Source organism: Eumetopias jubatus, unplaced genomic scaffold (assembly GCF_037043125.1).
Source record: "Eumetopias jubatus isolate StellerSeaLion01/CBP00866 unplaced genomic scaffold, mEumJub1_p1.0 scaffold_3, whole genome shotgun sequence".
Lineage (NCBI taxonomy): Eukaryota > Metazoa > Chordata > Mammalia > Carnivora > Otariidae > Eumetopias > Eumetopias jubatus.
In genome coordinates this window covers 56,655,788-56,680,805 of record NW_028274809.1, presented here as the reverse complement: position 1 = coordinate 56,680,805, position 25,018 = coordinate 56,655,788, and the positions used below count along the sequence as shown (strand labels likewise).

Genomic DNA, 25,018 nt, shown 5'->3' with positions numbered 1-25,018 from the left:
GTACAGACTTTCAGCCACTCTTATTTTTAGTTCTTTACCTCACCTCTGCCTTCTGTGGTACTTGGTGCCTCCAGTTTTGGAATCTCCTAGTTTCTGTGATGTAGATGCATTGATTTTTTTCCTCTCCATATTCATAGGTTTCAGCTTCCTCTGCCCTGCTGAGTCTGTTCTTCATCTGACAGAAATAGGCAGACCCCTCTGGTTGGCTTTGGTCACCTCTCCCCCTTCTTTGTGTCATTCTGGGTTTATCAGTTTCCTATTCACTGTTATTTTAGTAGAATTTTTTTTTTTAAAGATTTATTTATTAGAGAGAAAAACGTGTGTGGGGGGAGGGGCAGAGGCAGAGGGGAGAGAGAATCTCAAACAGACTCCCCAAGGAGTGCAGAGCCCTATGTGGGGCTGAATCTTGTGACCCCAAGACCATGACTTACGCCAAAATTAAGAGTCGGACACTCAACTGAATGAGCCACCCAGGTGTCCTTATTTTAGTAGAATTTTTGAAAGATTGCAGATAAACGTGTAACTTCATTTCTTCATGTTTAACTGGTTATCCGTGATCTGGTATTACTCTCTTTCTTTTTTTTAAGGAAATAAAAAAATGTATCAACATCCCTTCAATGAGTTTTTTTGATGTTATGAATTTCATTAGTTTATTCAATATGTTGAAACTACATCAACCTTATTAAATTTCAGGGTTTAGAAGTCAAGTACTGGGTACTATGTTCTGTGTGTATGTATGTGTGTTTAAAAAATTCCTTACCATTCAAAGAATGAATGTATTTATTGACTCTAGTTTTAATTTATTCATTTTTAAGTTCTTAGTTTTCACATGTTCATAAATTTATGTGACCATTTTATCAGTTGGAGTTGCTTGGCAGAGTAGACCCTATATTAGTTCTCTTTAAAATTGAATATTATGGTGCTTAATGTGTCACTGTCATCAAAAGTTGATTGATCGCTTGCAGAGTTTGTGGACACTCTAATATTGTGCAGATTATTTTTGTAATATTTAGCCTGATCACTTCAGATGATGTCAGCCTGTCTTGCTAAGATGTCTTTTATGCACTGATTACCATTGCTGTAGATCCATGTTGTCTAATAGAACTTCCTGCAATGATATAAATGTTCAGTTATTTGTATTGTCCAATAAACACAGTAGCCATTAGCCACATGTGGCTCTAGAGCACTTGAAATATGTCTAGTGTGACTGGGAAACTGAATTTAAACTTTTATTCAATTTTAATTTATTTAAATTTAAATAACCACAGGTGACTGGTGGCTACCATATTGGGCAGCACAGTTCTAGATTCTGATAGTATGTGCTAAGTTTTTGGTGCAGATTATTTTATATTGTTAATCACTTGAATTAGTTTGGAAAAAGTATCCAGCTGAAGAATAGGAGTTAGCGGAGTTATCCTAAATTTGCTTATTATAATTAGAACTACATTTTTTCTTTGGATTTACATAAGAATGAAAATATGAAGACTGCAATTTCAGAATTGAAAATAAAATGTGTTTTAGGTTGGTGTATCATGCCATTTTATTTGGGGGCTGATAAGAGATGGAAAGTGAAAGTTGAAATTATTTTGTAACCTCTCAGAAATTTTCTTCCATTCTACAAAAGAAAGGAGGAACTACTGTTTGAATCAAAGCCTAGTTTGGATTTAACATTTTTATATTCTCAAAGACGGTCATAGTAGTGTTCTGTTTTACATTTTTATTTTTTAAAGATTGTATTTATTTATTTGAGAGAGAGAGAGTACATGAGAGGGGGGAAGGTCAGAGGGAGAAGGAGACTCCCTGCTGAGCAGGGAGCCGAGTGCGGGACTTGATCCTGGAACTGCAGGATCATGACCTGAGCCAAAGGCAGTCGTCCAACCAACTGAGCCACCCAGGCGCCCCCTGTTTTACATTTTTAATGTTTGAATGAAAATACTGCGTGACATCAGACTTCTTTGTGAACTGCAGGTTAATACATAAATTTCTTTTGAATCGGGGATAGAGAGTAATTGTAGTAAATGCTGCGAAATTAATCTTTGGCTAACTACAATTATGCCATCAGTTGAGGTCTGTGGGTGAGTAGAGTGAGGCTAAATTGGTCAAAATGCAGTCAGTTATATTTTAGTAAAAAAGTGAAAAATTCACAGGACTGGAAACATGGCTTTGATTGCAGAACATTACCATTTTGCTTAATCCTTTTTGGTGAAATAGAGCTTTTTGAAATAGTGATTAGTACAATTACCACTGTACATTTAGTTTAGCAAAATATACAGTATTGAACATTTTTATAGTAGTATAATTGTTAAGGGAATATATTCAGACATTTTAGAAGATAATATTAAGTAGTTCTTTCAGATTCTTTTTGTTCTTCTCTGAAGGCCTCAGTCCCCTTTTATTCCTTCATTCTCAGAAGATGATTTCTTCCCCATTTCATAGAATGTGAACATTCTGTCGTTTTCTGGTCCTTTTTGCTTATCAGTGGCAGTCATTCCTGAGTCCAGCCGCCCTTGCGTTAGAGTGCGCGCGCACGGCCGAAGACCGGGTACCCGTACCTGTGCTCCCACGTCCCTTTTTCCCTTCTCATGGATCTTGTATGCCTGTTATTCTACCTGGTTTTTGTCAGTTCAGTGTGTTTCTGCTGTGTTTTTTTCTTTTCTGTTTATGTTTTAACAAGTACAACCTTTCTTCATCATCGGGTATAGATACATACGTAATAGAAGGAAGACCTTTCTAATCCCTTCTTCCTTTTCTTATCCATTCTTCTTGAAAGAGCTGCTGACACTTCTTGTCTCTAATTCTTCCATTCCTAGCAATCTGTGATTTTTGATCCTAGTCTATACTTGTGGGTCAGTCAAGTCGTTCACTATCGTTGTTATAATTTGGGACCACAGGACTCTGAGAAACAAACTGAGGGTTCTAGAGGGGAGGGGGGGTGGGGGGATGGGTTAGCCCGGTGATGGGTGTTAAGGAGGCACATAATGCATGGAGCACTGGGTGTTATATGCAGACAATGAATCATGGATCACTACATCAAGAACTAATGGTGTAATGTATGGTGACTAACATAACATAATAAAATTAAATTAAAAAAAAATTTGGCAGCACAGGTTATAGTATTTAGAGGACAATATACACTTAAACAGACACAGAAGAGTCAACTTTTGGTTGGTTGAGGTGGTGTTTAAAGCCAGAAATAGTAATTATTGATGAATTAGTTAAAATTCGGTTTGGCTATGAGCTATAGAAAACCCAAAATAGCAGAGACTTAAAAAGATCGAAGTTTATTTCTTCTTCTTACAAGCACAGGTAATCCAGGTTCGGTGACTCCATGATTCTCAAGGAACTAGGCTTTACTCTTGTTGCGCTGCCATCTTCAACTCTCAACTTCTGTTTCATGGTTCAGTTTAACTGCTGTGGCTATAGTCATCATCCTTTTCCTATTCTAGTGAGCGGTAAGGAAAAAAAGCGGAGAGGCCATATCCCTTCCTTTTATTTTATTATTATTATTTTTAAAGATTTTTTTTATTTTTCAACAGAGAGAGAGACAGCGAGAGAGGGAAAACAAGCAGGGGGGAGTGGGAGAGGGAAAAGCAGGCTTCCCGCGGAGCAGGGAGCCGGACATGGGGCTCGATCCCAGGACCCTGGGATCATGACCTGAGCCGAGGGCAGATGCTTAATGATTGAGCCACCCAGGCGCCCATAACCCTTCCTCTCAAAGAAACTTCCTAGCAGTGGCCCAGAACTTTAAGGCCCATTGGCCAGAATTTAGACATTGGTCACATCCAGTTGTAAGGGAGGCTGGGAAATAAGCTTATTTCAGATAGCCAGGTGTGAAGATATAATTCATGGTTTTTAAAAGGGATTGCATAACATTCCATGATTTGGATTCACCATAAATGATTTACTTGTTCTGTATTGTTAGACATTTAAGTTGCTTATGAGATTTTTGTTATTATAACAAAGTACAAATCAACAACTTACGTCTTTATAAAGTGAATTAGTGAGCATAAAAGCTACACATTAGAATACTGAGTATTATAGGAGAGAACTTGGAAGTAGCAGAAATAATATTTTGAGAGTTTTTCTCTAAGTCGAGAAAGGTGAAGATCCTGTAAGGAGTAGTGGAATTAAGCAATACCTTATAAAATTTGGGCTTCAGTCATCATTAAAGAAAATTAAACCAAAATATAGTATTGCTGGCTTACACAAACTAATGCAGTAAAATAAGTGTAGATAATTTACATTTTTTTCTTAAGCATGTATAAATGCTTTAAGTGTCATACATTTACTGGTGTCTAAGTTATATTGATTTTTTTAGTACTGAAATGACGTTTTGTTTTGTTTGGAATACAGATCTTTCACTTTAAATTGTTTCATTCTTTTCCAATAAAGTGTTACTATGTGAGCCGTCACTTAAGTTTAGAAAATAAATAAAAAGTTGTGTTCAAATATATATATACTTTCACTAGGCTAACTATACTTCTCTTGATTTGCAGGCCTTTTTGCAAATGTGTAATCTGCCTATCAAAGTGGTTTGTAGGGCAAATGCAGAATATATGTCTCCATCTGGTAAGTTTTTTAAAAATTCTCTGTTAATATTCTGCATTGATACAATTGTAATGTTAGTCCAGTTTGTACCTACAGTTTTAAAAGGCCTATTTTTGTTTGTTTGTATATTTACCCTTTGAAGAATTTCCCCATGGTTTTGTAAAGTAACAGTTGTAAACTTGATAGTCTTTGGGTGGACATGGCTATTCATTTCAACTCTGTGGTCATAGTTGGTTATTAGAAAGTTACAGAAATTGTTTTAAGTAGTAAATATTAAGAAAATACATAATCTCAGATATCCCCAGTCTTATTTACATAGGACTGTTTCCACTTCAGAAAACAAATTTTGATATTAATGAATCCATTCAGTATTAAACACACTTCTCCAAACTATGTTCTCCTGTTATTCAGAGGGAAGAAGAGAGATTATGGAATAATTAAATTTACTTGTCAAAGATCTTAAATTCATCTCTGAATGCTTTTGGTTTCTAATCTTTGTTTTATTTTTATTTCAACAGATTTTAAGATACTTACTAAGATTTTAGCCTTTCTGCTATTTTTTATGATCAGTATTGCCTTTTCTGTGTGTCATGTATTAGTAAATTAAGGTAAAGTTTTAAATAAATATGGTTCAGATAATTTTTAATATAAAAATATAGTGCCACAAAGCTGATAAATGTTAACTAGAATTGGTATGGATTATAATTATGGTTCTGCTGCTGCAGCAGTAACACAGAATCATTCCTTTATGGGTAAATCCTTTGAATATAAATGATTGGGATAAATGTGTTACATTGCTTTTTTAGGGAGACATTTATCTATCTCCTCCCTCTGAAGGTAACTTAGAAATGATTTGTGTAAACTTTTTTTTTTTTTCTTTTCATCTTAGGTTCTGAAAGGTGGTAATAATTGTCAAAAGCTGTGAAGACAGCCTCCATACACACTGAAAATTCTACACAAATACGTCTACACTTACAGATTTATGAATATGGGATGCCTGGGTGGCTCAGTTGGTTAGGCGGCTGCCTTCGGCCCGGGTCATGATCCCAGGGTCCTGGGATCGAGTCCCACATCGGGCTCCTTGCTCAGCAGGGAGCCTGCTTCTCCCTCTCTCTCGCTCTGCTTGTGCACTCTCTGTCAAATAAATAAAATCTTAAAAAAAATCTTAAAATATACATTTTAAAACATCTCCATAAAAGAATTTCTAGACTTGTAAACATAGACATATTTTAGATTGTTGAAGTCCATTAATTGACTCATTTTCTGTTAATTTTGAATGTAGGTTTTATAAACTTTCTGAATTCTGGTGAGATGAATTATATTGGGTTCTGTCCATCTTTTTCCTTTATGTAGTCATATAAAAAGAGTATATAGCTATACATATAAAAAAGTTAATCTAATATTAAAGTTGATATCTTTGGCAAATGAGGAGAAGCCATAGAATTCATCCACCTGTTTCCTAAAATGACTATACTAAGTACCACCCAGGTAGATACTTTTTTATAGACTATATGAAAGACAAATAACTAGAGGCTGCAGGACACACACACACACTCACTCACTCACTCACTCACTCACTCACTCACTCATAGGAGGAGTCTCCTGTAGGCAGATGAAAATGGCACTTTTTATTAAAGCGTTTATTTAAAATTTCATCATAACTAGTATTACTCTCTTTTATCATATGATTTGGGGTGATTAGGAGAATGTTTTATTTTTTTGCTTGATCTTGTTGTGGTAAGTTTTTAAAGCAGAGAACATTGTGCAGTAGTCAGAAATCAAGTCACTCTTGGCTAAGAGTTAGGAAATTTTTACTCATCCTTCTGTGACCTTGTCACATATTGACAGTTTCCTTGGGAAATTTCACTTCTCTTTTTTGAGCTTCAGTGACTTCATCTGTAATATGTGGTGGTTGGACTAGATGGTATTTGGGGCTCTTTTTATTTCTAGTCTTTTCTTAATCTAAAAACTTGCTTGCTTTCTTCTTGCTTCCTTTGTTTAAGTTCTAAGAATGATTATTCTCCCTAAAATAAGAAATAGGGCCCTCAGTTTGTTTTTCTTTTTTTTAAAATGATCTTTGATGGGTGCCAGAGAATAAATGTCTCACCGTGCTTTTGCTTGATACCTGCAATATTAAGAATATAACATTGGCTTCACTTTAGGTCAGGCGAGTGACAAAAAACTTTATTCACTTCTAATTTGTTGCCTTGATTTTTATATATTTCTTTATATTTAGGGATACATGAGTACTCAGTTGACTACCCACACTGCTTTCCTGCTTCAGAATCTACAATACTGAAAGTATTTTTACAAAAAGAAAACACAAACTCCTTCTTCCAAGAATACCAACTGGATATTGAAAATAAGAAATACACTTTCCTTTCAAAATGTTACAGCCTAAAAGTAACCTTCAGTGTAGGCATTTATCCACACATAGTTTTCATTCTCAGATTATTTTATCTCAGAGGACCTGTACTATTTCTAGCATTAGAGTACTTACAAAGATTTTATCTCAAGTTAAAAACGGTATGACCTAATACCCAGATAAATTCTTTTCTTTTTTGAAAGATTTATGAAGCAGTAGAAGAAAGGAATGTGGAATTCAGTGTTTTTTATTGGTTACATGGAAATGTCTTCTAAATATATCTTTTGAGTTGTTTCCCTGAAGGCCTGCCTGCCTTTTGTAATGTGTGTTATCCTATGGATGTGGATGAAGCTTTTGTTGGTGCTATGCACCTCATCCATTACCCTTGGGCTGAGTGAGACAGAGAGGAGTGAATCTTTTGAAAAGGACCATGAAGAAGCCTACTGTTAGTGTGAACTCTGAACTAGGTCTGATAGCCAAGTTTCATCTTCTAGCTTTTGGGGTGAACTTTGTTGCTATTTGGAGACTATTTTGTTATCATCTCTGATAACTTCATCAACAATTAGTATTTATAAAAATGAAATACTACTTTTTTAATGTGACATTTATTTAGAGCAGCCAGTTTTTATAAGCATACTTCTTATTTTTTCCCCCCAAATGTGTCTGGGAACATACTTTGTATTATAATTCATAAACTAGCATATCTTCAAAGATTGCTAATTCTCTTAATTCCTGATTTTTTTGAGTCAAAGACATTATTGTACCATTATATACTTAAAATTTTGAACTTAATGGGTATCTGAGATTTATAGATGTAAAAAGAAGTCATCTTAAATGTAGTTTAAAATACAGATTAATTATACTCTGAATAGGAGGTCCCATTACATTTCTTTCAAATCTGTCAGTGGCTGTGAACCAGTGTTCGGCCTTGGTTCAGGTAATTTCAATAATTAGTATTTACTGCTATATTATATAGCGATTTGTTAGTGTTAGTTCTGAAAAGGGAATATTGTGATCAGTTATATACAAGTGAGAACTCTAGAAATGAATCTCCTTTTTTTTTTTTTTTTAAAGATTTATTTATTTATTTATTTGACCCAGAGCAAGAGATAGAGCAGGAACTCTAGCAGGGGGAGTGGGAGAGGGAGAAGCAGGTGTCCAGCCGAGCAGGGAGCCCAATGTGGGGCTCGATCCCAGTACCCTGGGATCATGACCTGAGCCGAAGGCAGATGCTTAACAACTGAGCCACTCAGGTGCCCTGAATCTCCTTTTTCTTTTAAAATTAGTCAGTAATTGTTTAAAACTTTATAGAATTTAATGTACACATTTAATTATAATTTTCAGAAGTTATAGGGATACAAAATCAGTATATTAATAAAACACATTCTATTTTTGTATTAATTTACTGAAAGTGTTTTCATACATTTTTTTTCCCTCAACAGGTAAAGTACCTTTTATTCATGTAGGAAATCAAGTAGTATCAGAACTTGGTCCAATAGTCCAATTCGTTAAAGCCAAGGTAATAAAAAAAGATATTAAATATATTTGATCACAGTCTTAAGTCATTCATCATTCTTTAGTGTGTCTTAACATTTATATTGATTTTAACCTAGTTTTATAAAATGCCAATATAAACTAGTAGAGAAATATTTCTAAAGTGTAAGTTTTTTCTCCCATAATGTAAATCAATGGCAGAAGATGTAATTTGATCTTCACAAAATGGTAGATAATTTTCTAACTTACACTTATGAGAGTTCTGGTCATAAATGAAAACTTAGGTTGTTATAAAATGTCAGGTTAACCTTTGAGAAGGGAGGTATAGGATATATTTAGAAGTTGAACGTATTAATATATACATTGGAATTCAGTTTAGGTTTTAATAGTTACAAAGGACAACCTCCATTAACATTTTGGGGAACATCCTTCCAGACTTTTCTCTATGCATATACAGAAAAATATAGATCATACTATTATGTGGTATTTTGCAACCTGCCTTTTAAAATCATCAATATGTTTGGAGATTCTTCCATGTTAATGACTGTAGAAATATATCATCCTTTTAAGTTGTTGTATAGTATTTTATTGTATGGATGTATTATTATTTATTTACATAAGCCTTTATTGATGGACACATAAATTGTTGTCAGTTTTTGGCTCTTATTGAGTGTTAAGATAAATATTCTTCTACAGATATCTTTGTACACTTGTCAGATTATCTCCTCAGGATAAATTCCTAAGAGTGATACTGCAGTATTAAAGGGTATGCATTTTTAAAGTTTCACCACAGATGGCTGGATTGAACTAAAGGGTTATACCATTTTATGCATCTACTCATTATTATAGTATATGAGAATTTTAAAATTAGTGTCTATTTCCCTATACATTTACTAACATTTTTTTTTCAACTTTGACCACTTTATAAGCAACACATGTCAGTCTTTTGGCATTTATTTTATTACTAATAAGGTTAGTCTCTAAAAAAAAAAACAAGGTTTACTGACCATTCTGTTTTCTTCTTTTGTGAAATATTTGATAATGTAATTTTGTTCATTGAAAGATACATTTTTATAATGGCATATAAATACTACTTATATTAATATTTTGTAGTGATAGATTATTAACTGTTTTTTCGTATATAATTTTAGGAGATATTTTAGAAATTTATTAGACATTTATAGTAAAAACATTGATGTAGTAAAAACATTTATATTCACTTGGTAGTAAGATAACTGAAAGTTTTTGTCTATTTAATATGATGCTCTTTTAAATTTTTTTAAATTCCCTTTAGGGCCATTCTCTTAGTGATGGGCTGGATGAAGTCCAAAAAGCAGAAATGAAAGCCTACATGGAATTAGTCAACAATATGCTGTTGACTGCAGAGGTATAATAGAAGATAATAGGCCTTGAAAAGAAACTTTCCTCTCATAAAAGATCATCTTTCTTATGGGCTATTTTAAAGTTACTGAGAAATAGGAATATAGTCAAGCAATTCTAGGGCTAGGATGGTTACTGAAATTATTTGGTTATTATGTTTGAACAAATTGTCTGACATTTTCAGATTCAGTTTTTCTATTGTAAAAAGGAGTGATTCTTGCCCACTCATTATTTGACTTTGGCCTTGGGAGGTTTACTTAAATAATATCTGTAAAATACTTTAATAGTATTTAGGGATGTACTACTGTATGAATAAGAAATACTTTTATTAAGTATTACCATTAATTAAATTTAATAATTCTGTATAGCAACATTAGCCAGAGGAGGGAAAACTCATATATGTGACTTTTATAAAGTTGGCTTATAAAAAATCACCATGGCAAGAAGTAATTTTCTTTATCCATTTTCTCTTTGGTATTCTAAAGTTTTAGTGACTGTTCTTTTGTTCCTAGTTATATCTTCAGTGGTGTGATGAAGCTACAGTAGGGGAGGTGAGTGGTTCTGCAGCATTTATCTTAATTAAAATTTAATGAGAAAACACTTTTGCTCAGAATCGTAAGTCCCTGCTCATAAATGAAACATTGTGGCTTATACCATTAGTGATACAGTTTTTCACTTACTTTAATTTTGCTTGCACATACATTTTAGGGAAGTTATATGTCATTGTTTGATATAACTGGTTGCAAAGTACATAAAAGTTTATATATTTTTAAAGGAAATTGTTTGAAATTTTAATTTTTTAGATTGCAAGCTATGTATTTTTTTCAGATTGCTGTATTTGTGTTCTGAAAACATTTTCTTAAGTATTCTGTTTGTAAAAACAGGCTTTGTTTTTAGAAAGAATCATGTTTGTCACAAAATCTTTTTGCTCTAGATCACTCATGCCAGATATGGATCTCCTTATCCTTGGCCTTTGAATCATATTTTGGCCTATCAGAAACAGTGGGAAGTCAGACGTAAAATGAAAGCTATTGGATGGGGTAACAAGACTCTGGACCAGGTGAATTCAGATAATTCAGATCGAAGTGAGGGTTTCCTCAACTTTAAGGCATAAGAAACTCATTTTTTTATGTTGATAATCTTTAAAAATCTCAGCATAATAAAAAAATTAAGAAAACATTTGCTCTTATTTTTTTCTGACATGAAGTGGTTTTTATTTGTTTTATAAAAATCACACATGCTTATTGTAAAACAGACTATATAATACAGAAAAGTTCAAAAAGGAACTAGAAATTGCTTGAAATCCTACCACCTAGAAATTGCCACTACTAACTGTTTGGAGAACATTCTTCTAGATGTCTCTTCTAGATGTCTCTTGAATGGGGACCGTATTATACTGGCACTCTGTAATCTAATTTCCATTCACCAATACATTGTGGGCATCTTTTATGTCAATAGATACAGATCTGCAGCATCAGGGCTTAAAAAAAAAAACCCTGTTAAATACAGCTCTTACTATATCTATTTTTCTTTGGTCTTAAGTTTACTGAAATTGCAAAATTTAAAAAATATATAGCTTTTCAAGGTCATGAGATTGAACTAATTCAGTCATTAAACTAAAATGTCTTTTTTCCAAGGCTACTCATAGTCCTAGCCAGCCAGTTTACTGATGTGTGACACACTGGGGGATTGGGTAAATGAATAGGGATTGAGTATATAAAATCCATCTCCACTAGTGGGAAAACAACTCAAATGCTTTTACTCATGGTGGGTCAGCAGTGTCATCTTTATGAAGCAGATTTTTTCATATATGTAAAGTCATTTGAATCTATGGATTCAGGAAAACATTTTTGTAGGGGGTGAAGTTTTGAGATAGAAACTTTCTTAATAGTAATCCTTATAAGTAACTTATATGTACTTGTGTTTAAAGGAAGTTTGCTCTCAAATTTTCTTCCTATTTCTTAAATAGAAAGTATTACTTATGTTCTATATATGTTCTGTAGTCTGATTTAAATATATTTAAAAGGTTACCTAAATTTACATTTTTTGTTATAAACTGTGATACAAATTAAGTTTTAGACACATTTTATTGTTTTGCTAATTTAAATATTTTCCTTTGGGTCTGTTGCCTATGTTAGGTCTTAGAAGATGTAGACCAGTGCTGTCAAGCGCTTTCTCAAAGACTGGGAACACAACCATATTTCTTCAATAAGCAGTAAGAAACTTTATCTTTTTCTTAGTTAGTTTTTTCTATATTGTTAGGTTACAAATTATTTTACCATAGAGGAATTGTTTTATCCAGAAATATTTATGAAAAGATTTTGTTTTCTTTTTCATTTTTGCCATCATTAAATATTTACTTAGCACTTCTTGGTTATCAGGCACAGCTCTAGGCTCTGGGATACTAAAATTTCTAAAATGCAGTCCTTGCCATTAAAAATTTGTCTTAAGGGCAGACATGTAAACCAGTCATTATTTTATGGTATGATAGAGGTACTACTAAAGGTAGTTGGAGGTGCTGTGTATGGAACTACATTATCTTAACAAAATCTACATTTGCAAAATACTGTTGAAACATGAAGTATAACCATACTTGTTTATACAGGGTGATATCCTGGGGAGCAGAAAAGTGAATAAAACTAAACAATAAAAAATTTTGTTGGATGGACAAGCACTATTATGAACTTATCTTTTAAAAGTTAATGAAAATATTTGTAAAGCACAGAAATTAGTATGAAAGATAAGGATTAAATATATATGCACATATATCTAAATTGGATAATTCATGTTTCATTAAGACAGAATTATTTTGTAATCTGAAAAGAATAATATAGGCAAAGAATGGATTTCCTTTTTTTTTTAAGTTACAGTTTTAATGTATTAGAATCATCCTGTGATCCAGTTTAAGATGGGCTTAAATTAACATTTTAATCTTAATGTTTTACTTAGAAATTCTAGCCTTTTCTTGGCTCTGTAATAAAAATTTTTGCTTTTTAGAGTGATAATTTTTTAAAGGTGTATTTGCTATTAATTATTATATCTTTATAGGCATTCATCTTCTATAGCCATATCCTGTATCTTTTGGTAGAGATACTAATATTAGCAAAAGTGACAGTGATGATAGCTTGGAAGTATTTGTTATATTAGTGTATGCTACATATAACTGAAATTTGGGGTCTTTTGATCTCTGAAGCACAAAGGTCATAGAATTCAAACCATGAAATCCTGGTAGGTAAAACTTCGCCAGCTATGTTCCTATTTCTAGTGATGTTTGCGATGCAGAGTCTGTTTGTTTAGTCTCTAACACAAAAGAACTATAGCTACATATTAGACCCAGGTAGTTCCTTTTCTTGCTGATACAGGAAGTCTTAGGGCTGAAAAGCCCAGAAGAGGTGTGTTTTACTGTTTGAAGTGCATTATCATGTGTTAGGAGTTAGTTTTGTTATGCATGCTGTCTTCATGGAGGCCAGGAGAATATATCTGACTTATTCTTCTCATTTAAACCCAGTGTCAAAGACTTCATTCATGACCAGGTATCATTCAGCATGTGATTTAGTGGAAATATCAAAGTATATTTTTTCTTATAAGGGTACAATTATATTTAAGCTCCTAATGAAAAACTCAAAATTTAAAACAAGCACAAAACCAAAGATTTGCTATGGAGGAACCGTTTAATTGATATTAAGATGTAGGTTTCTGAAATAATTTTACCTTGTATGAGACTTACATAAACATTTTTCCCTAATGATTGAAAAATAGATTTCATTTTTAATTTTAGTTTTACCCCATTGTCTAATTAGTAGTAAACTGTAATTAGGAAAAAGTCATTTGTATTTTCACTTTGAGGTGACAGCATTTTTCTCATTTTTTATCTGTCAGGAATTATTACTTTGTGAGATACTGTGTTTTAGTGAATAGAGCACTGGCTTAAGTCTAGATAATGTAGTATTGGATTCCAGGTCAGTGGCCCTGAATTCTTTTCTTGGCTCTAATATATACCAGACTTTGGCAGGTTACTTTATTTCCCTGTGTATCCTCCCTTTACCCTCTAAAATTAGGATAAATTTTTCTCCTAGCTAACCACCTGGGGATGTTGAGAAGACTCATGAAAAGAAACTCAGTAGTTTTACTTGCTGAGAGAAGGGGAATGGGTAGATGAGGGAGATCCTGCAGCAAGAATAGGAATTGGGAAAAGAGGACAAAGAAGATAAATGGTGGAAAGAAAAATTTAGGGAAGTGAAATTGGAAGAAATTAGAAATAACACAAGATAGATACTAACACTGGTGGCCTTTTTTATCTTTTATAATACACAGTGTTAGTTGGTAGCTTTTAAATTTTTAAGTCATATTTCCCAAATGCAACTAAAACAAAATCTGTATTTCCTGTTGTATACAAGCTATCTTACTGATGTGATATCTGTTAAGACACCTATCCAAAGGCTACTGGGTTATTTGTTCTTTTTCATGTGGTTGGCATGGACTTGGAATGAAAAAGTAAAACTTTTCTTAAAGTGTTATTTTTATGTTATCTTTTTTTCCCTACATGTAGTCAGGATAGAACGAGTTATACTGTTGTAAACCATTTATGAGCTCCTTGCAGGTCTGTATGTTTTCTAAACAAAACCTGCTTATCAGCAGAGGGTCAGTAAGTGTTGGTTAAAAGTAGCTTAAATTGGGAAGTTGGAAGAGGAGTTATATTTGAAAAAGAAAGAGTTCTGCATTAACTATTAAATGGTAAAACTTGAAAATATACCCTCATATACTGATGGGAAAGGGTATTGAAGAAATGCTGCAAAAATCATACATGGGAATCTTAAGATGAAAAATTTCAGGGAAGAATTGGATTTTACTGAGGTTTATTCAATAAAGAAATTACCAGTGGAGAAATTGAATCAGTAATCAAAACACTCCCAACAAACAAAAGTGCAAGACCAGATGGTTTCACAGGTGAATTCTACCAGACATTTAAAGAAGAGTTAATACCTATTCTTTTTAAGCTATTCCAAAATATAGAAGAGGAAGGAAAACTTCCAAATTCATTCTGTAAGGCCAACATTATTCTGATACAAAAAAAGAAAACTAGGCTAGTATCTGTGATGAGCATCTATGCAAAAATCCTCAACAAAATATTAGCAAACTGAATTCAGTAGTTTGTTGAAAGGATCATTCACCAAGATTAAGTAGGATTTACTTTATTTTTTTAAAAGATTTGTTTTAGAGAGAGAGAGAGAGTGAGCACATGTGAGCAGGGGGAGGGGCAAAAGGGGAGGGAGAGAGAAAATCTGAAGCTGACTCCCTGCTGAATGTGGAGCGGGACTCGGGGCATGATCTCTTGACCCTGAGATCATGACCTGAGCTGAAATTAAGAGTGGCTGCTTCACCAACTGAACCGCCCAAGCGCCCCAAGATTAAGTGGGATTTATTCCATGGATGCAGGGGTGGCTCACTATTCTCAGATCAATCAGTATGATACATCACATTAATAAGAGGAAGGATAAAAACCATATGATCATCTCAGTAGATTCAGAAAAGGCATTTAACAAAATACAACATCTCTTTAGGATAAAAACTCAACAAAGTGGGCATAAAGAGAACACACCTCAACATAATACATGCCATTTATGAAAAATCCAGCTAACATATTCAGTGGTGAAAAACTGAAAGTTTTTCCTTTAAGATCAGGAACGAGGCAAGAATATCCATTCCCACCACTTTTATTCAACATAGTACTGGAAGTCCTAGCCACAGCAGTCAGATAAGAAAAAGAATTAAAAGGCATCCAAATTGTTAAGGAAGAAGTAAAACTGTCACTGAGTGTAGATGACATGATAATATATGTAGAAAATCCTAAAGACTCCATCAGAAAACTACTAGAACTCAAATGAATTCAGTAAAGTTGTATGATACAAAATTAATGTATAGAAATCTATTGCATTTCTATGCAGTAACAGAGAAATTAAGAAAATCTCATTTATAATTGCATCAAAAAGAATAAAAATATCAAGGAATAAATTTAACCAGATAGCTGAAAGACCTATACTATGAAAACTATAAGACATTGATGAAAGAAATTTAATATGACACAAATGGAAAGATATAGCATGCTCCTGGATTTGAAGAATTAATATTGTTAGAATGTCCATACTACCCAGAGTAATCTACAGATTGAATGCAATCCCTATCAAAACACCAATAACACTTTTCACAGAAGGAGAGCAAATATATCCAAGGTATGTATGGAACCACAAAAAACCTTGAATAGCCAAAGCAATCTTAAGAACAAAGCTGGATGTATCATAATCCCAGATTTCAAGATATACTACTAATCTATAGTAATCGAAACAGTATGGTACTGGCACTAAATCAGATACATACATCAGTGGAACAGGATAGAAAGCCCAGAAATAAACTCATACATATATGGTCAATTAATCTATGACAAAGGAGGCAAAAATATACAATGGAGAAAAGGATAGTCTTTACAATAAATGGTGTTGGGTAAACTGGACAGCCACATGTACAAGAATGAAATCAGACCCCTCTCTCACACCATACACAAAAATAAAATGGATTAGAGTCCTGAATGTGAGACCTGAAATCATAAAACTAAAAGAAACATAGGCAGTAATGCTTTAGACATCATCCTTGGCAACATACTTATGGGTATGTGTCCTCAGGCAAGGGAAACAAGCAAAAATAAACTTGGGGCTAAAAAAGACAACCTACTGAAATGGAAGAAGATATTTGCAAATGATATATCTGATAATGGGCTAATATAGAAAATATATGAAGAATTTCAACAACTCAACATCAGAAAACCAATCTGATGTAAAATGGGCAGAGGACCTGAATAGATATTTTTCCAAAGAAGACCTACAGATGGCCAACAGACACATGAAGAGATGCTCCACATCACTAATCATCAGGGAAATGCAAATCAAAACCACAATAAGATACCACTTCACCAGTCAGAATGGCTATTATCAAGAAGATAAGAAATAAAAAGTATTAGTGAGGATGGAGAAATTGTGTGCTAGTGGTGGGAATGTAAATTGGCACAACTACTGTGGAAAACAGTATGGAGTGTCCTCAAAAAATTAAAAATAGAAATATCCAGTAATTTCACCACCAGGTATTTACCCTAAGAAAATAAAAACAACTAATTTGAAAAAAAATATGTACCCATGTTTATTGCAGCATTACTTATAATAGCCAAGGAATAGAAGCAAGCCAGGTGTCTAACAGTAGATACATAGATCAATGGAACAGGTGTCTATCAATAGATGAATGGAGATTGTGTGTGTGTGTGTATGAAATATAAAATGCTATATGTAATATATATGCATATAATGTGGAATATTAATCATAATCAGTGAGATCTTGCCATTTGCAACAACATGGATGGACCTAGAGGGTATTATGCTAAGTGAAATAAGTCAGACAAAGAAGGACTATATGATTTTACTTATATTTGGAATCTAGAAAACAAAACAAATGAACAAAAAAACAGACTCTAAAATAAAACAAACTGGCAGTTACTAGAAGGGAGGTGAGTAGGAGGGGTAAGCAAAATAGATAAAGGTGATTAAGAGTACAAACTTCTAGTTATAAATAAGTCATAGAAATAAAAAGTAGAGCATAAGGAATATAGTCAGTAATATTGTAATAAAGTTGTGTGGTGACTACTTCTCACAAAGTGCCTCTACATTTATCTACCTACATCCCTGGTTCTTTTCAGATATCCATTTGTTATTGATCCTTCATTTGTAATGACATTATTCATGGTGCTATTTAGTCCAAGGAAACTTGTGATTTTTTTTTTTAAACTATCCTGTTGGCTACCCTCTTAAACATGACCATTGACTGCACATCTGACTTTGATTAATAATTCTTGATGAATGTGTCAAAAAAGGGAAGGCTTTGAAAGAATGAATAACTACTACTGAAAAATTAAATATCCTGCATACCTTAGGGAGGATGCTTTCCCTCGATTTGCATTCAGCAAATACTGATTCAGTTCCTTTCATCCTTTTCTAAGAAGTGGGGATATAAAAGATTTATGCAGCGTCACTTCTAACCAGTTTAGAGTATAATGAGGAGAAACAGTTAAGTGGACACAGTTATAGTGTGGCATGAGAAATGCATCACCTTTTTATTGATTCGTTCAAAACATATTAAGAACTCTCTCAGACATCGTTCTAAGTATTGGGGACACAGCAGGAAAGAAGTAGAGAAGATCCTGGTAGAGGGAGACAGACAATAACAAATATTAGATAGTATTAAGTGCTACATGGAGAATTCATATAGGATCACATGGTAATATGTGACTGCACGTCCACTTTATTTTTTTTTAAGATTTTATTTATTTGACATTGAGAGAGAGACAGCGAGAGAGGGAACACAAGCAGCGGGAGTGGGAGAGGGAGAAGCAGACTCCCCACTGAGCAGGGAGCCCAATGCGGGGCTTGATCCCAGGACCCTGAGATCACAGCCTGAGCCGAAGGCAGACGCTTAACCGTCTGAGCCACCCAGGCACCCCATGCATGTCCACTTTAGTTTGGGTGTTCAGATGTGACATTTAAGCCTTGTTGTGAAAAACAGGAAGGAGCCAGCAATGTGAAGTCAAGGGAAAAGTGTTCCAGGAAGCAGGAATAATTGGGTCAAGGCCCTAAGATTGGCTTGAGTTTGTTATGTTCAAATGGAGGAGGCAAGGCCAATATTGGTTGTGTGTTGACAGTGGTAGGAGATGAGACTGAAGAGAAAAGCAGGGGCCAGGTCATCTAGGCTTTCTGTGCTTCAGGTAAGGAGTTTGGCATATTAGTGTAAGTGGAATCGATATTCATTAGAATAGTTTATGCTTGGAGTGGTATGGTCTGGTGACATTTAAAAAAAAATCACTCTGGCTACTATGTGGACAATAAATAGAAGCAGGAAGGCATGTTAGGAGGCTATTGTAGTGGTCTAGGTGAGAGATGATGGTGGCTCAGAGTAGATGATAATGGGGAGAGAGAAATGGTAGTAATCAGGACATATTTGGCGGTTCTGTCTCAAAAGACTTGCTAATGGATATGAGAGGGTAAGAGAAAGAGAAGACTCAGGAGTAACCCTGAGATTTTTAGCTCAAATAGCAGAGTGGATAATGGTGCCTTTTATTTTGGGAATATGGGATGAGCAAGTTTGAGATGCTTCATAAGCATTCAAGTAGAGATGTTATGTAGACATTCGAATTTATGATTCTGGACTTTAGGGGAGGGACTGGGATTGGAGATAAATATTGGGGAATTAGTGGCATAAAGATGTATTTAAAACCATGCAACAGCAACAGCATGAGGTCCTTCATCATTAGTGATCAAGACCACATAGTTAGTAAGTAAGTGGCAGAGTTAGGATTCAAACTTAGATTTGATGGACCCCCAAATCTGTTCTTCCAAACCAGATTACTGAAACATACTTTCACATGTAGGTAGGCTAACACATATTTTCTCAAAAACTTTATCATGATAGGACTGGCAGCAGTAATTAGTTCATAATTATGGTGATAATTTTCTCCTTTCAGTAATATTTTAATATTATTGGCAATTATTTTAATATGATGTAGTTTGGTGAAGCCTCATCTATAGACCATTAGTAGTGAGGTGGATAAATTTCAATTTTTTATTACTAATACATAATTAAAGGGGAAAAAACCCTAGAAAATTCTTTGTTGAAGACATCTTTATTTCTCCTTCAGAAAGTTAAATTATTGGGGTGCCTGGCTGGCTCAGTCAGTTAAGGGTCTGACTCTTGATTTCAGCTCAGGTCATGATCTCACCGGTCCTGAGATTGAGCTCCACTTTGGGCTCTGAGCTCATTGGGGAGTCTGCTTGAGATTCTCTCCTCTCCATTTGCCCCTCCCACCCTCCTCATCTCTAAATAAATAAATAAATCTTTAGGAAAAAAAAAAAGAAAGCTAAACTATTTTTAAAAGTGTAAAGGTAAAATTAAATCATGTTGTTAATATATAATTGGGTTATCAGGTGTCATATGTTCAGCACCACAGTGAAATCCTCTGTGCTTTGATACCATTTTGTTTATGCTTCTATTAAAACACTTAACTAAATTGCGTTGTAATTTACGTTTTGTGTCCATGTCTTACGTCTCTATCATCTAGCACAGTTCCTGGCACATTGGAGACCTGCTGTATTTATTTAGTGGATAAATTAATGAGTAAAATGAATATGATCTGTTACACCAATATTATTTTAACTCATTACTACTTTAAAAAGCAAGTCACACAACTAGCAAATTATAATTTAAAAGGTTTTTTTTTTCATATCTTACAACAGAAACTGCAAGTAAAAACAAAATAAATTCTAGCATGTCGAGGTAGGATTTATTTCTTGTGTGACTTTTTCTTTTAAATAGATGAATAAAATGTTTTAAAAAGTAGTGTATATTCTGCCATACAAGTTAAATGCTATTCATGTTAATTTCATTTCTACTTTTGTTTTAGGCCTACTGAACTAGATGCATTGGTATTTGGCCATTTGTATACCATTCTTACCACACAATTGACCAATGATGAACTTTCTGAGAAGGTGAAAAACTATAGCAACCTCCTTGCTTTCTGTAGAAGAATTGAACAGCACTATTTTGAAGATCGTGGTAAAGTCAGCTCATCTGTCAAATCATCTTAGAGATAATGTCTTAATTTAGTCATTATTTAAAAAAAAAATTTAACTTGAAATGTGTTACTTGAAAGTTACAGTAAGTAATGGTATCAGAATTTTAAAACCAAAAACACTGCTTTTTGAAACCTCAGAATAAATTATATAATGCATCCTATACATGTACTTTATACTGTTAATTAAAATAATTCTGAATGATTTCATTTGATATGTTGTACTTGATATCTTGAAATTTTTGTTTTCGTGGAACATGTATGCATATAAAAATAAAGCTCAAAGAACTGTATGGCTGGTGTATTTATGTCCTTTTGATCTTTCTGAAAGCTACTCTGGAATAAACTGTCTTTTCTAAGATAAGTAATCTGTGTTCCATACTTTTCAGGTGACTTCAATAGATATATGGTGAACCTGGGCATGGGAAAAATGTTAACAAGTATGCACTTAGAAAATGTAAATAATTGCAAGGCAATTAAATCCTGGAACAGATTACCATTTAAGAGCATTCTTCATATCTAAACCTAATTGAATTTGTGAACATTTCATCACAGCAGCTATATTTTTATAGTTTCAGGGACCTTATTTTTTTTGAGTCAAGAATATTTTAATAATATTTTATTACTCTTGTGGGGAAGGGAGTATAGTTTTTACAGAGGTGAAATTTGTATATGAGCACTAAGGATTATAGGTTTTATCCCTTTAAAATTTTTAAATATTTTGTACAAAACCAAGGATGCTGGAAAGAGATGTGAAAATCATGTCATTTTTTTGAAAATACCGAGAATAATAATATTTATAATACTATAACTTATAAGTATTATACATATTAAATAGCGTATTTATTATATATTATATATTATAATCATTATATATATAATAATATTTATAGGGGCACCAGGCATTTTTACCTCATTTAATCCTTACTAAAACACTATGAAGGATATTATTCCCAGTTTACAGAGGAGGGAATGGTAGACAGAAAGCATAATGCCTTGTCCAAGGTCATAGAGTTAGCAAATAGTAGAGTTGGAATTCAAACAGGCAGCCTGGCATCTGTTTGGCTTTTAGTGAACACTACACTTTATTTTTTTTTTTTTTGTTAAGAGTGTAGAATTATACAATATAAAGGATATATTAGGTTCTCCTTAGTCTAAATCCTATATAAACTTTGGGTACTCTCTTTGGACCATAGTGCTATTTATAGCTTTCCTAAACTAATTAGTTTTGTAATGTGTATTATTAAAATAAAAAATTCCAAGTCACCTGTGTTTTTGCAGAGTTTTTATGATGGTTTTTTTTTTTTTGTATATATTTTTGTGTATTTGTACTTGATGCTTTTTTCTTTTTATCATAACATTCATTTAATTGAACCAAAATCATTTGTACTTCAGTATATGAAATCTAGACTTTTTTCTTTGAGTTTTTTGGATATTAAGATATTCCATCAAAATAAGTTGTGGTATTTTTATCTTTACTACTGGCTGTATTCTTACTTTAAAATGAGGAGCATTGGGAGACAATGGTTATTTATTCCAAGTTGAGTTATTTGCTCTTCCTTAAGACTTAACTGTATCTATGGATCACTCTGGGAGGCCTTGTTTTTCTCTAGTATTGAGTGAATCACCATCAAAACAATGCATTAGAAAGTAGAAACCTTGATTATCCCATTTTGGTGATTCAGTTACCTCCTTTTATCTTTTAAATTTGGGTCCACAAAGCCAATTCTTAGTAGCTAAAAATGATCACTGAAAGGCTAGTTTCCTGTCTAAAAAGTTAAATGTTGTTTTACTGCCAAAATAATGTGTGTACTGAATTTGAGAATAACTAGGATGATCCTTTATTTAAATTAAAATTTAAATCATGAGTCGTGAGAAAGTTTGAATCAAGATAGATATAGTCTACAGTGTCATTTGATGACTTCTGAATGATGTGCGTTACTGGTTTTAATATATCTTCTAGAAACCCTTTAGAAGTCCAACTTGTTACTTTTTAATTGACTTTACTATTGGACAGTAGACACTGTATTAATTCGTTAGGAGCCCAAATCCAGGAAAAGTAGTAGTATAAATGTCAATCTGAGAGATTCACTTAATACATCTTGATACTTTTTTTTTTTTTTTAAGATTTTACTTACTTACTTAGCAGAGCAGGGGCAGAGGGAGAGGGAGAAGCAGACTCCCCACTGAGCAGGGAGCCTGACATGGGGATCCCATCCCAGGGTCCTGGGATCATGACCTGAGCCCATGAAGGCAGCCGCTTAACAGACTGAGCCCTCTTGATGCCTTTTTGATGAACAGATAGTGAGTAGTATTTTTCTTACTGTTGTGTATGATTGTTATTTAATGAGGATGGGTAAAATGTAGCTGTACATTGAGGTATTTTAAGATATTATATTCTAAAGTAAAAATAACTTTTTTGAACTTACTTTAACTTATTGTTTTAAAGTAGTATAACCAGTGGTTTCTTATGAGCTAATTTATATATTTTATTGAGTCTTAAAAGGAAATATTTAAAATATTAAATTATTTTTTATTAAATTGTTAATTTAATATTTATTTAAATATTTAATATTAACATTGATTATATCTAGACTGATATAAATATTTTCCTAATCTGTTTTTAAGTTCCTAAGAATTGGGGTTGGATTTCTAGCTTTAGGTTTTGTTTGTTTTTCTTATGTTTTTGTCAAATTACAGTAATTGAATTTGTGATAAAACTGTAGTAGATTCTTTGGGATTTCCTATTTTGACAATCCTGTGTTCTGTGAATAGGAATGGTTTTATTTAATTCTTTCTAATCCATATGCCTTTTGCTTGTATTGTTTTATTTTGTTTTTTGGTTTTGTCTACAGCACTGACTAGGACTTCTAGTACAGTGCTGAACAGGAGTAGTGAGAATGGACATCTTTGCCTTATTCATGATCTTAGGGGGAAAGTATTCAGTCCACTATTAAGTGTGATTATAGGCTTTTTTAGATGCCCTTTATTAGGTTGAGAAAGTTCTGTTTCTGGTTTGTAGAGTTTGTATATGTGTGTTTAAATCATGAATGAATGGTAATCAAAGGCTTTTCTGTACCCATTGAGATGAAATTTTTTTTCTTTAGTATGTGGGAATGAAAAGTTACATAAATTGATTTTCAAATGTTGAATCAGCTTTAGTTTCCTGGGATAAATCCCATAGGATGTGATTTCCTAGATTTTATTAAGGATTTTTGTGTTTATATTCATGAGAAATGTTGGTCTTTGGTTATCTTGTAATGCCTTGGTTTTAGTATCAAGTTAATGCTGGCCTCGTTAAATGAGTCAGGAAGTATTCCTTCCTCTTAGGAGAGTTGACGTTGGTGTTTTTTCTCTTTGGTAGAATTTACCAATGCAGGTGTCTAGGCCTAGAGATTTCTTTGTTGGAAGATTTTAAACTTAAAATTTTAACTTATTTAGTAGACTTAGGACTATTTGGTTATAATGTTTCCTCTTGAGTGAGCTTTGGTGTGTGCTTTCCAAGGAACTTAGCTGTTTTATCCATGTTGTTGAATTTATGGCCATAGAGTTGTTCTTGGTATTCCATTCCATTATCCTTTTAATGTCTGCACCATCTGTAGTGATGACCCTTCTTTCTTCTTCATATTTGTAATTTTTGTCTTCTCTTTTTCTTAGTCTGGTTAGAGATTTATCAATTTTATTGATTGTTTTTCCAGAAATCCAGCTTTGGTTTCATTGATTTTATTTTTAATTTTATTTTATTATGTTATGTCAGTCACCATACATTACATCATTAGTTTTTGATGTAGTGTTCCATGATTCATTGTTTGCGTATAACACCCAGTGCTCCATTCAATACCTGCCTTCCTTAATACCCATCACAGGGCTAACCCATCCCCCCACCCCCCGTCCCCTCTAAAACCCTCAGAGTTTCTAAGAATCCATAGTCTCTCATGGTTTGTCTCCCCTTCCGATTCTCTCCCGCCGCTTCATTTTTTCCCTTCCTACTATCTTATTTCAGAGGTACAGATCTCTGATTCATCAGTCTTACACAATTCACAGCGCTCACCATAGCACATACCCTCCCCATTGTCCATCACCCAGCCACCCCATCCCTCCCACCCCCCACCACTCATTGCTGCTATAAACATTGGGGTGAATGTACCCCTTTGGATCACTGCGTTTGTATCTTTGGGGTAAATACCCAGTAGTGCAATTGCTGGGTCATAGGGTAGCTCTGTTTTCAACTTTTTGAGGAACCTCCATACTGTTTTCCAGAGTGGCTGCACCAGCTTGCATTCCCACCAACAGTGTAGGAGGCTTCCCCTTTCTCTGCATCCTCGCCAACATCTGTCGTTTCCTGACTTGTTAATTTTAGCCATTCTGACGGGTGTGAGGTGGTATCTCATTGAGGTTTTGATTTGGATTTCCCTGATGCTGAGCGATGTTGAGCACTTTTTCATGTGTCTGTTGGCCATTTGGATGTCTTCTTTGGAGAAATGTCTGTTCATGTCTTCTGCCCATTTCTCGATTGGATTATTTGTTCTTTGGTTGTTGAGCTTGATAAGTTCTTTATAGATTTTGGATAC

General features: G+C 33.7%; 1 protein-coding gene across 1 annotated transcript in view; it reads left to right on the top strand.

Annotated features, from left to right (window-relative positions):
* The window catches only part of MTX2 (metaxin 2), a 62,832-nt gene extending 42,092 nt beyond the window's left edge, over positions 1-20,740 (top strand). Inside the window, exons 5-11 of the mRNA XM_028124404.2 lie at positions 4,497-4,569; positions 8,356-8,432; positions 9,702-9,794; positions 10,300-10,338; positions 10,722-10,847; positions 11,926-12,002; positions 20,280-20,740. Of these exons, the coding sequence (XP_027980205.1) occupies positions 4,497-4,569; positions 8,356-8,432; positions 9,702-9,794; positions 10,300-10,338; positions 10,722-10,847; positions 11,926-12,002; positions 20,280-20,463 (669 nt within the window). The 3' untranslated portion in view covers positions 20,464-20,740. The remainder of the gene's footprint in view (positions 1-4,496; positions 4,570-8,355; positions 8,433-9,701; positions 9,795-10,299; positions 10,339-10,721; positions 10,848-11,925; positions 12,003-20,279) is intronic.
* The last annotated feature ends 4,278 nt before the right edge of the window (positions 20,741-25,018 follow it).